Source organism: Aquarana catesbeiana, linkage group LG07 (genome assembly GCF_042186555.1).
Source record: "Aquarana catesbeiana isolate 2022-GZ linkage group LG07, ASM4218655v1, whole genome shotgun sequence".
Classification (NCBI taxonomy): Eukaryota; Metazoa; Chordata; class Amphibia; order Anura; family Ranidae; genus Aquarana; species Aquarana catesbeiana.
In genome coordinates, this window is record NC_133330.1 from 7,071,829 (window position 1) to 7,088,453 (window position 16,625).

At 38.5% G+C, this 16,625-nt stretch overlaps 1 protein-coding gene across 3 annotated transcripts in view; it reads right to left on the reverse strand.

The window, feature by feature from the left end:
* Window positions 1-976: 976 nt before the first annotated feature.
* Window positions 977-16,625, reverse strand: part of PDE6H (phosphodiesterase 6H) — a 37,073-nt gene continuing 21,424 nt past the window's right edge. The window contains exons 2-4 of one of the 3 annotated variants that reach the window (XM_073591303.1): window positions 6,120-6,303; window positions 3,796-3,836; window positions 977-1,768 (exon numbers count right to left, since the gene is read on the reverse strand). In XM_073591303.1, coding sequence (XP_073447404.1) covers window positions 1,692-1,768; window positions 3,796-3,836; window positions 6,120-6,265 — 264 coding nt within the window. In that variant the 5' untranslated portion in view covers window positions 6,266-6,303 and the 3' untranslated portion in view covers window positions 977-1,691. The remainder of the gene's footprint in view (window positions 1,769-3,795; window positions 3,837-6,119; window positions 6,304-16,625) is intronic. The other 2 variants (XM_073591302.1, XM_073591301.1) reach the window with 2 other exon arrangements.

Consider the following 16,625-nt stretch of genomic DNA (forward strand, 5'->3'; position numbering starts at 1 on the left):
TGTGTTTTTATGCTTTAAGTGTATTTTTTTTTCAGATTAAAATGAATTAAAGTGTATTTTTTCCACAAAAAATGTGTTTGAAAAATTGTGGCCCTAATAAAAGGATATTTGTAATCTTTACCGTATTTTACCAAAAAAATGTGGTTATATATTGTGTTTTTATGCTTTAAAATTCATTAAATTGTATTTTTTCCAAAAAAATTGTGTTCGTTGAATTGTGGGGCTAATAAATGGATATTTGTAATCTTTGCTATATTTTACCAAAAAATTGTGGTTATATATTGTGTTTTTATGCTTTAAGTATATTTTTTTCACATTCAAAAATTATTAAAGTGTATTTTTTCCAAAAAAAAATGCGTTTGAAAAATTGTGGCTCTAATGCCACGTACACACGGCCGGACTTGCCAACGGGCTAAACTCCGTTGGCATTTCCGACAGAAAGATTTAGAACATGTTCTATATCTGAGTCCTTCGTAAATGCAGACAGAAAAAGTCAGATGGGGCATACACACGGTCAGAATGTCCGACCCAAAGCTCCCATCGGACTTTTTCTGTCGGGAAGTCCGGCCATGTGTACGCGGCATAATAACAAGATTATTTGTAATCTTTACCAAAAAATGTGGTTATATATTGTGTTTTTATGCTTTAAAATTCAATAAAGTGTATTTTTTCCAAAAAAAAAATGTGTTTGATGAATCGTGGGTCTAATAAATGGATATTTGTAATCTTTACTATATTTTACCAAAAAAAAATGTGGTTATATATTGTGTTTGTATGCTTTAAGTGTATTTTTTTTGCATTCAAATTCATTAAAGAGTATTTTTTCCAAAAAGATTGCGTTTGAAAAATTGCTGTGCAAATACCATATGACATAAAAAATTCCAACCAAGCTATTTTATTGTCTAGGGTCTCTGCTTTAAAAAAATATATATTATGTTGGGGGTTCTGAGTAATTTTCTAGCAAAAAAAAAAAATAATAATAATAAAAGATGATTTTTTTATTTGTATGAGAGAAATGTCAGAACTGGCCAGAGTGGAAAGTAAGGGTAGACCTGGATTGTACTAAAAACCCAACAAGAGTTCTAACCCTTCCTCGATCCATCCTTAAAAAAGGTTTTGGCTTGAAATAAACTTTAAAACACATTTAGTAATAATATTGTCTACAGAACATCAGATCTTAGAACACAAAACTTCAGATACAGCTTTTACATCTGAGAAAATATAAAATAGCAAATGCAGATTCCTATTTCTTAATCGAGATGTTGCGCAACAAAACATGCGGAGGTAGAAGAGGCAACACTTTCAATTATAGAGCAAATTTATACATTGTATCTATGTAGACAAAGTGCAAACTATTCAACTTCTAGCAAGAAGAAGGAACACCATCTGCTATGACCTACACGGCACGGATTGCAGAGATTACATCTTTATAAAAAGTTCTAGAAGTGTGCAATGAAGACTTCATCATGGTCTACACCAACAACTGAGGTCACCAAACGTGGAGGAGCAGAGCCCTAGAGGCCGAAGAAAACCATTTGTGTCTGGTTACTGAAGCGGTCTGTTTGCAAACATTTTACAAAAAAAAACTAGAATCTTGTTATCAACAAGGAAATGAATGGCGTTAAAATGTTTTTTATGTTTGTTTGTTTTTAAAAGTTGAAAAAAAAATCTTTAGCTTCTCTGACGATCTCTTAGATGATACCAAACTGTGCCAGCTCATGTAGCTCTAAGTGGCTGAATGCCTCCCAAGGACAGATGACAGTAATGTCTGCAAAAGAGAAAACATTCTTTTTATAGAATTATATAACATTTTTGTGCTTTTTTTTCCTTATGCATATTGTATTCTAATTCTTAACATTTATGTAAGTCATGCAATCATATAACATGTTACACCCTAAATATGGGTGGGGCTTTAGTATCACTAAAGAGATTTTAAATAAGGAGACTGGGTGGATTTATGATTTGAGGACTTTACAACCAAATGGTTTAAACACTGATATTGATTTACATGCTTTATCTTCAGCTTCTGAATCTGCTCTGTGTCTCATTCTTGGCATGAGAGTTTGTAAAGCTTGTTTTGGGTATTGGTAGTCTTATTATCATCAATTCTCAAAATTAAAAATGAATAAATGAAAAAAGAAATATAAAATAAACGACAAGAAAGAAAATTGCTCAAAAAAACCTGGGATTTTTAAGATGCCAGTCAAAAATATTCCAACAGAATAAAATTCATGAACTTGATTCATTCATAATAAATTGTAAAACGTTTTTCAAGATAAACATTATTCATTTACAATTCTTGATCAGAATATCCACACTTGAAATTACTGTAGACATTTCAAGTGTGGATATTCTGATCAAGAATTGTCAATGAATAATGTTTGTATTTTTTCTTGGAATTTTTTTATGAATACATCAAAGTTATGAATTTTATTCTGTTGTAATATTTATGACTGACACCTTGAAAATCACAGCTCTTTGAGCAATTTTCTTTCTTCTGGAATATTTATCTGGGGGTATGGTGCCTTGAGCTCTTCTCTGACCTGTATTCTTGTGTGAATGAAATAAAATAAATAGGTATTTGTAATCTTTATGCTAGTTTTTTTTATATTATTATATTTTTTATATTATTATTATTATTATTATTATTATTATTATTATTATTATTATTATTATTATTATTATTATTATTTCAAAATACAAAAATGAATAAATCAAAGAAAATTAAAAAAGTCAAATAAAAATATAATAAATTAAATAAAAAATGAAATAAAAAATGTATAAAATAAAATAAAATGATGATGTGCCTCTCAATTTCTCAATAAAAGACTATAATTAATTGTGTGCATGCAACATTTTGTGATTTTCTCATGTTCCTTGTTTTAACACATGTGCAGTGATCTATTTCAATTTTTGTCTGCTGCCACCATAATAGAAGATGCCTCACATGCAATCAAGGCTTTTTCAGTATACGCATTGTCTACTCCAACATGGCAGAAGCAGACACAGGTGTTGTACAGAATATTGAATATATGTCTAATGCGAATGTGTATAATGTGTATGGATGAGCTGCCCATTTCACCATAACATTTTTCTGATTTTATGTTTTTGTTGCATTTGATAATTTTTTTGTGTGTTTTCTTTTTGTGGCCACTTACAGTGTAACTGCATAATCATTTTTTATCCCTTGAATCAGGTAAGAGCGGAGAACAGAATGCCAATAATATTGTTTTCAATATTAATTTTAAGCTGATATTTATGTATTTATTATTTAAATATTAAATAGGGAGAACAGCAGTGAGTAAACAAAAGTAAATGAAAGAGAAAGTATATAAGAAGTCCTAAAACCAAAGTATACAAATTGTTCTTTTCCAGAAACATCCCATGGATCATTAGGAAAAAAAAAAACAACATTCGTAAAGCATTCATAATAATAAATAAATTATAATTTAGCTCTATAGCAAATTAATTAAGATGCAGAAGGGAGCAATATGTTACCATTGCCAAATCACCGGATTGCAGTGAAGCTCCAGTGTTTTAAAAAAACAAAAAATTATATGTGAGTATATATATATATAATTTTAATATTAATATTAACATTTGTTTTGTTAAGGGTTGCGTGGAGACACCTTAATTTGATCATTTTTGTAGAGCTCCAAGGTCATTTGAATTCTGATTTACTAATGTGCTTATCTATGATGGAAACCCACCTCCTCCAAATTCATAATTTTTAAGGTTTTTGATCAAATGCACTTATTAAATTCAAAAAGAGATATAATCACATCTATGGCGTACCTGTTCCAAGTCCCTCCATTCCAGGTATGTCGTCACCAAATCTAAAAAAAAATATATATATACAGATGTAGAAATGTTTTTTTTTGTATTATTCATTTAATAATGATGATGATTATATTATTTGTTATTATTATTTTTTTATGTATTTATTATTATTTATTTATTATAAACACTGGTGGGAGTGTTAGTTTCTAAAATAGAAAGTGACAGGCTTCAAATTTATGTCCCGGGTCCTTCCAAGATATCTTTTTTGTAGACTACTCAAATAAAATTATTCATTACTGAAGTTTGATTACTTGTTTCTCCTACATCCATATAAAGTGCTTTATTAAAATTAAATTAAATTAATTAAATTAAAATAATGTTTACAGTTTCAAATAAGCATATATCAATTATCACATGCCTTGAGGCGCCATGTTTATGTGTATACCATATCTATATACTGGTTGGGAGTCATTACTGCAACAAGTGGAAATTGTGGCTGAAAAGATCACAGATCAGAATCTATTCTGATACTTTTTGTATCACTTCCTGGATGCTACTTATTAGAACAAAATTATCACAATACTTGAAAACAATAACATTTGGAACTTGTGTTGAATAGCAAGGCGAGGAGATTTGTATGAAAAGGTTCAAAATGAACAGTCGACTTACTGAAGGACTAATGTTTTACATCACCCATTTATTAAGTGCAGTGTAATGTAATCATTATATATATATATTTTATATTTTTTTATATTTATTTATTTTTTAAATACTTACGTTAACTAAAATAATAAACTTAAATACGAATAATTTCAAATATTAAACTGACTTAACTAGACATGGGCAGCTCATTTTGTTACGAATTTCCGAATTACAATAGTAACAAATTTAACTACAACCAAAATAAAGAAATGTAATTCGGCCGAAATTCTAATCAAATTTGATAAAATTTGAAAAATAATAACAAAATAGAATAGAAAATAAAGGAATAGAAAAGAGTAGAAAAGAATAGAATAGAGTAGAATAGAACAGAATAGAATAGAAAAAAAGAATAGAATAAAATATACTAGAATAGAAAATAAAGGGATATTAAACAATAGAATAGTTTAGAATAGAAAATAATAGAATAAAATAGAGTAAAACAGAACTAAATATTATAAAATAGAAAAGAATGAAATAAAAAGACAGAAATTAAAGAAATATAAAAGAATAGAATAGAGTAAAACAGAACATAAAAGATTAGAATAAAATATAAAACAATAGAAAATAGAGCAATATAATATTAAAGAATAGAATAGAAAAATAAAAGAATAGAAGAGAAAAGAATAGAAAAAACAATAGAACTGAATAGATTAGATTAAAATAGAAAAGAATAAAAAAATAGAATAAAAGAAAATAGAAAGAAAATAACTGTCTTTCCAAAATCTGAATTTCAAATCGAATAAATTCAAATTTGAATTGAATAGATTAGAATAGAATAAAGTATAATATAATATAAAATAAAGGAATAGAATATAAAAGAGTGGAATAAAAAAAGAAAAGAAAATAATAGAATAAAATATAATAAAAAGGATAAAACCGTCTTCCGAAATAAAACATTTTGAATAAAATCAAATTTGAATAGAATAGAGTAAAACAGAAAATAAAAGAATAGAATATAATACAATAGAAAATAATAGAATAGAATAGAAAATAAAAGAATAGAAGAGAAAAGAATAGAAAAAAAACAATAGAATAGAATAGATTAGAATAGAAAAGCATAAAAAAAAAGAATAAAAAGAATAGAATAAAATAACCATCTTCCGAAATCTGAATTTCGAATAGAATAAATTCTAGAATTGAATAGATTAGAATAGAATAAAAAATAATATAAAATAAAGGGATAGAATATAGAAGAATAGAATAAAAGAATAGAATAGAAAAGAAAAGAATAGAATAAAATAAAATTAAATATAATAAAAAGAATAAAACTGTCTTCTGAAATGTAAATTTCAAATAATATAAAATCAAATTTGAATAAAATAGAATGGAAAATAAATAATAAATAATAGAATAAAATAAAATTAAATAGAAAGAACGTAACCATCTTCCTAAATTTGAATATTGAATAGAGTAAATTTGAATGCGAATTAGAATTTGATTAGAATCCGAGGTCAGTCGAATTAAATTCAATTCGGCTGAACTTGAAAAATTTGACTAGAATTTGAAAGCGAATAAATTAAATACCAAAAGCGAATCAAACAAATCTAAATAAGATTTTTTTTTTTAAATGAATCGAAATGAAACAAAACAATTTTTTTTTTTTTTTTTTAAGGAAAATTTTGAAGCTGTCCATTTACCCTCTGACACCCTTCTTCGGCGGCTTGCTCTTGAACTGACGTGTCTGTCTCTGCTTGAATTTTGGAGGTCCCTTGCGAGGTGTGGTGGGTCCACCTTGGACATTACCGGGAGCCAGGGCGCTGGTGGCGGGTGAGCTAGAGTTCATAGTCACCAATAGCGGGTTCCACTCTCAGACGGCTGGATCTAAAGAAAATATATTGTGTGTTATCATTTGTACTAAAGATATGATAAAGATAAATGTTGAAGAATGGGGCAGCGTTGGAAGAATAGAATAATAATACCCATTAAATAATAAGTTTACTGTCCTTTTTTGTAATCTCTGGTATGTAACTGGTGGTTGCAATCTTATATTTATCCGATGTTAAAATGTATCTAGACAGTTTTTTTTTTTTTTTTTTGGTTTTTTTTTAGAGCAGAGAAGGTCTCAAATCCCTGTTTTTTATTTTTGTCCCATTTGTAACAAAAAGTTCTAACCCTTCCCCACTTTATCCAAACTTTTAAAAAATGTTGGCGTGACATGAGGGCATCATAAATGACAATCATATGGCAAATCTAAACGCTATGGAGCTCTAAGGTAAGACAATTAATGCCGGCTACAGACTTAGAATTTTGTTCGAAAATGTTCCTTTTAACCACTTGCCAACCATATAACTTACATATACGGTGGCAAGGCGGCTCTGCTGCGCAGGATCACATACCTAGTACAAGATCCTGCACTTCTGGGTCTGGGGTGCACATGTGCACCACTGGTGACCCACTCTCGCCGTGGTTCTACACAGCAGAAGCTGATCTGCGGGTACCACAAACTCGATGTCCAACGGCACATCGAGTTTGCAATCATTAGACAAGGGGCAGCCCGTCCATTGTGGGTGCATGAGCGCCGCCCCCCCTATTCATGCCGCGCCACCCTCCCTATCCATGCGCCCAGCCCCTTTCGGGGTGTGCGGATGCATGAATTCCTATGGTGGAGATGGTCAGGGGGTGTATTTTTTGAAGCACTGATTAATAGGTTTCAAAATAGGGTGGGTTTGCAGAATACAAACTGGCCAAAATTGATGAAGAAATTCGATTTTTTAAAATTTTTTATTGGATATGTTTTATAGCAGAAAGTAAAAAATAATGTTTTTTGTTTTTTAATTGTCAGTTTTTTTGTTTAAACCGCAAAAAATAAAAATGACAGAAGTGATCAAATACCACCAAAAGAAAGATCTATTTGTGGGAAAAAGGGACATACATTTTATTTTGGGTACAACGTCGCACGACCGTGCAATTGTCAGTTAAAGTAACGCAGTGCCATATCACAAAAAATGTGATTGAGAAGGGGTGTGTACCAGAGACAGGCTGTGATTGGGAGGGGGTGTGTACCAGAGACAGGCTGTGATTGGGAGGTTGTGTGTACCAGAGACAGGCTGTGATTGGGAGGGGGTGTGTACCAGAGACAGGCTGTGATTGGGAGGGGGGTGTGTACCAGAGACAGGCTGTGATTGGGAGGGGGTGTGTACCAGAGACAGGCTGTGATTGGGAGGGGGTGTGTACCAGAGACAGGCTGTGATTGGGAGGGGGTGTGTACCAGAGACAGGCTGTGATTGGGAGGGGGTGTGTACCAGAGACAGGCTGTGATTGGGAGGGGGTGTGTGCCAGAGATAGGCTGTGATTGGGAGGGGGTGTGTGCCAGAGATAGGCTGTGATTGGGAGGGGGTGTGTGCCAGAGATAGGCTGTGATTGGGAGGGGGTGTGTACCAGAGACAGGCTGTGATTGGGAAGGGGTGTGTACCAGAGAAAGGCTGTGATTGGGAGGGGGTGTGTATCAGAGACAGGCTGTGATTGGGAGGGGGTGTGTATCAGAGACGGGTTGTGATTTGGAGGGGGTGGGTGCCAGAGATAGGCTGTGATTGGGAGGGGGGGTGTGCCAGAGATAGGCTGTGATTGGGAGGGGTTGTGTACCAGAGACAGGCTGTGATTGGGAGGGGGTGTGTACCAGTGACAGGCTGTGATTGGGAGGGGGGTGTGCCAGAGATAGGCTGTGATTGGGAGGGGGTGTGTACCAGAGACAGGCTGTGATTGGGAGGGGGTGTGTGTCAGAGACAGGCTGTGATTGGGAGGGGGTGTGTGTCAGAGGCAGGCTGTGATTGGGAGGGGTGTGTACCAGAGACAGGTTGTGATTGAGAGGGGTGTGTGCCAGAGATAGGCTGTGATTGGAGGGGTGTGTACCAGAGACAGGCTGTGATTGGGAGGGGTGTGTACCAGAGACAGGCTGTGATTGGGAGGGGTGTGTATCAGAGACAGGCTGTGATTGGGAGGGGGTGTGTCAGAGGCAAGCTATGATTGGGAGAGGGTGTGTGCCAGAGGCAGGCTGTGATTGGGAGGGGTGTGTATCAGAGACAGGCTGTGATTGGTGAGGGGGTGTGTCCGAGGCAAGCTATGATTGGGACGGGGTGTGTGCCAGAGGCAGGCTGTGATTTGGAGGGGGTGTGTTCGAGGCAGGCTGTGATTGGTAAGGGGGCATGGTGGCTGAACAAGTAGCCAGCCAAAGGATGAACACTGATGACTCAGTTCAGCTTCTGTACTTTGTGTAGTCAGTTTAGAACAAGGAAGAAAGGTGACTGGCGGTATCAACCAGGAACTTCCGATGGAAGAAATACATAAAAATGATAGAGACTATGATTTATGAAATACACATACAGTATGTGAAAACACGCACAATAAATAAAGACTTGGGTATTATACACTTTAACACAGCTTTACAGAATATTCACCAAATATGCAGCAACATTCATGAAGAAGTTTTTCCCTATTTGGTGCACAACTGTCTTCTGACCACTAGATGTCTCTTTGGTGCCACAATAATACATTCCTATTTGCCGCAACGACTCATTTTAGAGATCCAAATAATAAACTGACTTTATGGAGTCATTTGTATTTTTTTTTGTGGTCACCAACATAAGTAATATTAAGATTAAATATTTAATTTAAAAAGTGAATGATAGTAAGTGCAGCATATTGTCCCTCATGATCAGTAACAATGTGGTCGGCTTGGTCAGAATAGAAAAAGTCTGGAGGTTGTTCCATCGATGCTTTTAAATGGATTTCTGGCATTTTGTAGGAACTGTAATGTATTAGGAAAGAGATCCCAGTGAGAGATATAATCTTGGTTAAGAACTATTTATATAAACAATAAATACTTTATCAAGATCTGCCAGAGGGATTTTCTTCCCAATATGTTTTAGTTCTTGCCGGTTGATGGGTGCTTCTTTGACACTTCTGACCTCCAAACGTTTTCCACTCGCCATGCTCAACCAGGGTTCCTTTGGTGCTATTAAGTGTTCCTTCAGCTGTAGCCAACTGACCTCCCTTCTGCCTGCATAGTCTCAGGTCCAAAGCCACTTGCAGACCCAGTGGCATGACACCAATTATTCTTTTTAGCTGTCTGTAAGACCCCGTACATACTATTAGATTTTCTGCAGTTTTTTGTCTTAAGATTTACCAAAACCATGTAATACAAAGGTCTGCCTGATTGCATTCAAATTGAAACTCTAATGCTCCGTACACACGGTCGGATTTTCCGACGGAAAATGTGTGATAGGACCTTGTTGTCGGAAATTCCGACCGTGTGTAGGCTCCATCACATATTTTCCATCGGATTTTCCGACACACAAAGTTTGAGAGCAGGCTATAAAATTTTCCGACAACAAAATCCGTTGTTGGAATTTCCGATCGTGTGTACACAAATCCGACGCACAAAGTGCCACGCATGCTCAGAATAAATAAAGAGATGAAAGCTATTGGATACTGCCCCGTTTATAGTCCCGACATACGTGTTTTACGTCACCGCGTTCAGAATGATCGGATTTTCCGACAACTTTGTGTGACCGTGTGTATGCAAGACAAGTTTGAGCCAACATCCGTCGGAAAAAATCCTAGGATTTTGTTGTTGGAATGTCCGATCAATGTCCGACCGTGTGTACGGAGCATTAAAGTTCGGCCTCATATTATATGGTTTTGGTAAATCTGAAGGCAAAAATCAGCAGAAAATCGAATAGTGTGTATGGGGTCTAAAAGTAATATTCTGAACATCAGTGTAAGGGGCATTCCTCCATCAAGGATCCATCTTCCTACCAACCACCGATGTAAGGAGAATTTCTTTGAATCACTCATTTAAGGAACATTCTTCCCACTGATCACCAATGTAAGGAACATTCTTCCCACTGATCACCAATGTAAGGAACATTCTTTTCACTGATCACCAATGTAAGGAACATTCTTCTCACTGATCACCAATGTAAGGAACATTCTTCTCACTGATCACCAATGTAAGGAACATTCTTCTCACTGATCACCAATGTAAGGAACATTCTTCTCACTGATCACCAATGTAAGGAACGTTCTTCCCACTGATCACCAATGTAAGGAACATTCTTTTCACTGATCACCAATGTAAGGAACATTCTTCTCACTGATCACCAATGTAAGGAACATTCTTCTCACTGATCACCAATGTAAGGAACATTCTTCTCACTGATCACCAATGTAAGGGACATTCTTCCCACTGATCACCAATGTAAGGAACATTCTTCTCACTGATCACCCATGTAAGGAACATTCTTCTCACTGATCACCAATGTAAGGAACATTCTTCTCACTGATCACCAATGTAAGGAACATTCTTCTCACTGATCACCAATGTAAGGATCATTCTTCTTACTGATCACCAATGTAAGGAACATTCTTCTCAGTGATCACCAATGTAAGGAACATTCTTCTCACTGATCACCAATGTAAGGAACATTCTTCTCACTGATCACCCATGTAAGGAACATTCTTCTCACTGATCACCAATGTAAGGAACATTCTTCTCACTGATCACCAATGTAAGGAACATTCTTCTCACTGATCACCAATGTAAGGACCATTCTTCTCACTGATCACCAATGTAAGGAACATTCTTCCCACTGATCACCAATGTAAGGAACATTCTTCCCACTGATCACCAATGTAAGGAACATTCTTCCCACTGATCACCAATGTAAGGAACATTCTTCTCACTGATCACCAATGTAAGGAACATTCTTCTCACTGATCACCAATGTAAGGAACATTCTTCTCACTGATCACCAATGTAAGGAACATTCTTCCCACTGATCACCAATGTAAGGAACATTCTTCCCACTGATCACCAATGTAAGGAACATTCTTCTCACTGATCACCAATGTAAGGAACATTCTTCTCACTGATCACCAATGTAAGGAACATTCTTCTCACTGATCACAAATGTAAGGAACATTCTTCTCACTGATCACCAATGTAAGGAACATTCTTCTCACTGATCACTAGGGATGAGCTTCGAGTTCGAGTCGAACTCATGTTCGACTCGAACATTGGCTGTTCGCAAGTTCACCGAACAGCGAACAATTTGGGGTGTTCGCGGCAAATTCGAATGCCGCGGAACACCCTTTAAAAGTCTATGGGAGAAATCAAAAGTGCTAATTTTAAAGGCTAATATGCAAGTTATTGTCATAAAAAGTGTTTGGGGACCTGGGTCCTGCCCCAGGGGACATGGATCAATGCAAAAAAAAGTTTTAAAAACGGCCGTTTTTTCAGGAGCAGTGATTTTAATAATACTTAAAGTCAATCAATAAAAGTGTAATATCCCTTTAAATTTCGTACCTGGGGGGTGTCTATAGTGTGCCTGTAAAGGGGCGCATGTTTCCTGTGTTTAGAACAGTCTGACAGCAAAATGACATTTTGAAGGAAAAAACTCATTTAAAACTACCCGCGGCTATTGCATTGCCGACAATACACATAGAAGTTCATTGATAAAAACGGCATGGGAATTCCACAAAGGGGAACCCCGAACCAAAATTAAAAAAAAAAAATGACGTGGGGGTCCCCCTAAATTCCATACCAGGCCCTTCAGGTCTGGTATGGATATTAAGGGGAACCCCGGCCAAAATTAAAAAAAAAAAATGACGTGGGGTTCCCCCTAAATTCCATACCAGACCCTTCAGGTCTGGTATGGATTTTAAGGGGAACCCCGCGCCAAAAAAAAAAAAAAAAAAACGGCGTGGGGTCCCCCCAAAAATCCGTACCAGACCCTTATCCGAGCACGCAACCTGGCAGGCCGCAGGAAAAGAGGGGGGGACGAGAGTGCGGCCCCCCCTCCCTCCTGAACCGTACCAGGCCACATGCCCTCAACATTGGGAGGGTGCTTTGGGGTAGCCCCCCAAAACACCTTGTCCCCATGTTGATGAGGACAAGGGCCTCATCCCCACAACCCTGGCCGGTGGTTGTGGGGGTCTGCGGGCGGGGGGCTTATCGGAATCTGGAAGCCCCCTTTAACAAGGTGACCCCCAGATCCCGGCCCCCCCCCTGTGTGAAATGGTAAGGGGGTACATAAGTACCCCTACCATTTCACGAAAAAAGTGTCAAAAATGTTAAAAATGACAAGAGACAGTTTTTGACAATTCCTTTATTTAAATGCTTCTTCTTTCTTCTATCTTGCTTCATCTTCTGGTTCTTCTGGCTCTTCTGGTTCTTCTGGTTCTTCCTCCGGCGTTCTCGTCCAGCATCTCCTCCGCGGCGTCTTCTGTCTTCTTCTCCTCGGGCCGCTCCGCACCCATGGCATGGGGGGGAGGCTCCCGCTCTTCTCTTCTTCTCTTCTTCTTTTCTTCTTTTCTTCTTTTCTTCTCTTCTTCTCTTCTTCTTCATTTTCTTCTCCGGGCCGCTCCGCAATCCATGCTGACATGGAGGGAGGCTCCCGCTGTGTGACGGCGCTCCTCGTCTGACAGTTCTTAAATAACGGGGGGCGGGGTCACCCGGTGACCCCGCCCCCCTCTGACGCACGGTGACTTGACGGGACTTCCCTGTGACGTCACGGGGAATGCCACAGGGAAGTCCCGTCAAGTCACTGTGCGTCAGAGGGGGGCGGGGTCACCGGGTGGCCCCGCCCCCCCGTTATTTAAGAACTGTCAGACGAGGAGCGCCATCACACAGCGGGAGCCTCCCTCCATGTCAGCATGGATTGCGGAGCGGCCCGGAGAAGAAAATGAAGAAGAAGAGAAGAAAAGAAGAAAAGAAGAAAAGAAGAAGAGAAGAAGAGAAGAGCGGGAGCCTCCCCCCCATGCCATGGGTGCGGAGCGGCCCGAGGAGAAGAAGACAGAAGACGCCGCGGAGGAGATGCTGGACGAGAACGCCGGAGGAAGAACCAGAAGAACCAGAAGAGCCAGAAGAACCAGAAGATGAAGCAAGATAGAAGAAAGAAGAAGCATTTAAATAAAGGAATTGTCAAAAACTGTTTCTTGTCATTTTTAACATTTTTGACACTTTTTTCGTGAAATGGTAGGGGTACTTATGTACCCCCTTACCATTTCACACAGGGGGGGGGCGGGATCTGGGGGTCACCTTGTTAAAGGGGGCTTCCAGATTCCGATAAGCCCCCCGCCCGCAGACCCCCACAACCACCGGCCAGGGTTGTGGGGATGAGGCCCTTGTCCTCATCAACATGGGGACAAGGTGTTTTGGGGGGCTACCCCAAAGCACCCTCCCAATGTTGAGGGCATGTGGCCTGGTACGGTTCAGGAGGGAGGGGGGGCCGCACTCTTGTCCCCCCCTCTTTTCCTGCGGCCTGCCAGGTTGCGTGCTCGGATAAGGGTCTGGTATGGATTTTTGGGGGGACCCCACGCCGTTTTTTTTTTTTGGCGCGGGGTTCCCCTTAAAATCCATACCAGACCTGAAGGGTCTGGTATGGAATTTAGGGGGAACCCCACGTCATTTTTTTTTTTAAATTTTGGCCGGGGTTCCCCTTAATATCCATACCAGACCTGAAGGGCCTGGTATGGAATTTAGGGGGACCCCCACGTCATTTTTTTTTTTTAATTTTGGTTCGGGGTTCCCCTTTGGGGAATTCCCATGCCGTTTTTATCAATGAACTTCTATGTGTATTGTCGGCAATGCAATAGCCGCGGGTAGTTTTAAATGAGTTTTTTCCTTCAAAATGTCATTTTGCTGTCAGACTGTTCTAAACACAGGAAACATGCGCCCCTTTACAGGCACACTATAGACACCCCCCAGGTACGAAATTTAAAGGGATATTACACTTTTATTGTTTGACTTTAAGCATTATTAAAATCACTGCTCCTGAAAAAACGGCCGTTTTTAAAACTTTTTTTTGCATTGATCCATGTCCCCTGGGGCAGGACCCAGGTCCCCAAACACTTTTTATGACAATAACTTGCATATAAGCCTTGAAAATTAGCACTTTTGATTATTCATGTTCGTGTCCCATAGACTTTAACGGTGTTCGCATGTTCGAACGAACTTTTTTCCTGTTCGCATGTTCTGGTGCGAACCGAACAGGGGGGTGTTCGGCTCATCCCTACTGATCACCAATGTAAGGAGCATTCTTCCCACTGATCACCAATGTAAGGAACATTCTTCTCACTGTTAACCAATGTAAGGGACATTCTTCTCACTGATCACCAATGTAAGGAACATTCTTCCCGCTGATCACCAATGTAAGGGACATGCTTCCCACTGATCACCAATGTAAGGGACATTCTTCTCACCGATCACCAATGTAAGGGACATGCTTCCCACTGATCACCAATGTAAGGAACATTCTTCTCACTGATCACCAATGTAAGGGACATGCTTCCCACTGATCACCAATGTAAGGAACATTCTTCTCACTGATCACCAATGTAAGGGACATGCTTCCCACTGATCACCAATGTAAGGGACATTCTTCTCACTGATCACCAATGTAAGGGACATGCTTCCCACTGATCACCAATGTAAGGAACATTCTTCCCACTGATCACCAATGTAAGGAACATTCTTCTCACTGATCACCAATGTAAGGAACACTCTTCTCACTAATCACCAATGTAAGGAGCATTCTTCCCACTGATCACCAATGTAAGGAACATGCTTCCCACCAATCCCCAGTGTAAGGAACATTCTTCTCACTGATCACCAATGTAAGGAACATTCTTCTCACTGATCACCAATGTAAGGAACATTCTTCTCACTGATCACCAATGTAAGGAACATTCTTCCCACCAATCACCAATGTAAGGGACATTCTTCCCACCAATGTAAGGAACATTCTTCTCGCTGATCACCAATGTAAGGGACATTCTTCCCACTGATCACCAATGTAAGGAACATTCTTCTCACTGATCACCCATGTAAGGAACATTCTTCTCACTGATCACCAATGTAAGGAACATTCTTCTCACTGATCACCAATGTAAGGAACATTCTTCTCACTGATCACCAATGTAAGGAGCATTCTTCTCAGTGATCACCAATGTAAGGAACATTCTTCTTACTGATCACCAATGTAAGGAACATTCTTCTCAGTGATCACCAATGTAAGGACCATTCTTCTCACTGATCACTAGGGATGAGCCGAACACCCCCCGGTTCGGTTCGCACCAGAACCTGCGAACGGACCGAAAGTTCGCACGAACGTTAGAACCCCATTGACGTCTATGGGACTCGAACGTTCGAAATCAAAAGTGCTCATTTTAAAGGCTAATTTGCATGGTATTGTCCTAAAAAGGGTTTGGGGACCCGGGTCCTACCCCAGGGGACATGTATCAATGCAAAAAAAAGTTTTAAAAACGGCCGTTTTTTCGGGAGCAGTGATTTTAATGATGCTTAAAGTAAAAAAAAAAAAAGTGAAATATTCCTTTAAATATCGTACCTGAGGGGTGTCTATAGTATGCCTGTAAAGTGACGCGTGTTTCCCGTGTTTAGAACAGTCCCTGCACCAAATGTCATTTTTTAAAGGAAAAAATCTCATTTAAAACTGCTTGCGGGTTTAATGTAATGTCGGGTCCTGGCAATATGGATGAAAATCAGTGAGACAAACGGCATGGGTACCCCCCAGTCCATTACCAGGCCCTTTGGGTCTTGTATGGATATTAAGGGGAACTCCGCACCCAAATTAAAATAAGGAAAGGTGTGGGGCCACCAGGCCCTATATACTCTGAACAGCAGTATACAGGCTGTAGGTTTGTTGTTAAGTAGAATCTCTTTGTAATTTAGAACGAGTACATTTTTAACGTTTAGCTCCAGCCAAAAAATCTTTTTTAAGCTTTTTGGAAAACATAGGGAAGGGTTATCACCCCTGTGACATTTGTTTTGCTGTCTTTCCTCCTCTTCAGAAGATTTCACCTCACTTTTTGTCCCAATGGATTGGAAAGCATCAGTGGAAAGGAGAAATGTTTTTCCCATATTAACTCTTACAGGAGAGAATTTCCCTTCCTAGGGGTAGATTTCATCTTACTTCCTGTTGTCTCCTTCCGTTTGCAAGTAGGAGTCGTTTGTAAGTTAGTTGTTTGAAAGTAGGGTCCTGCCCTATATACTCAGCAGAAATTTGGGCCTTAGGTGTTGCTGTGGCCACAACACTGTAAGCCCTCACAGGGCTCTGCTGTGAAATATTAGATCAAGAATTGTAATTACATGCCCCTGTTGAACAGGAGCTGAAAAATTAGGCCTT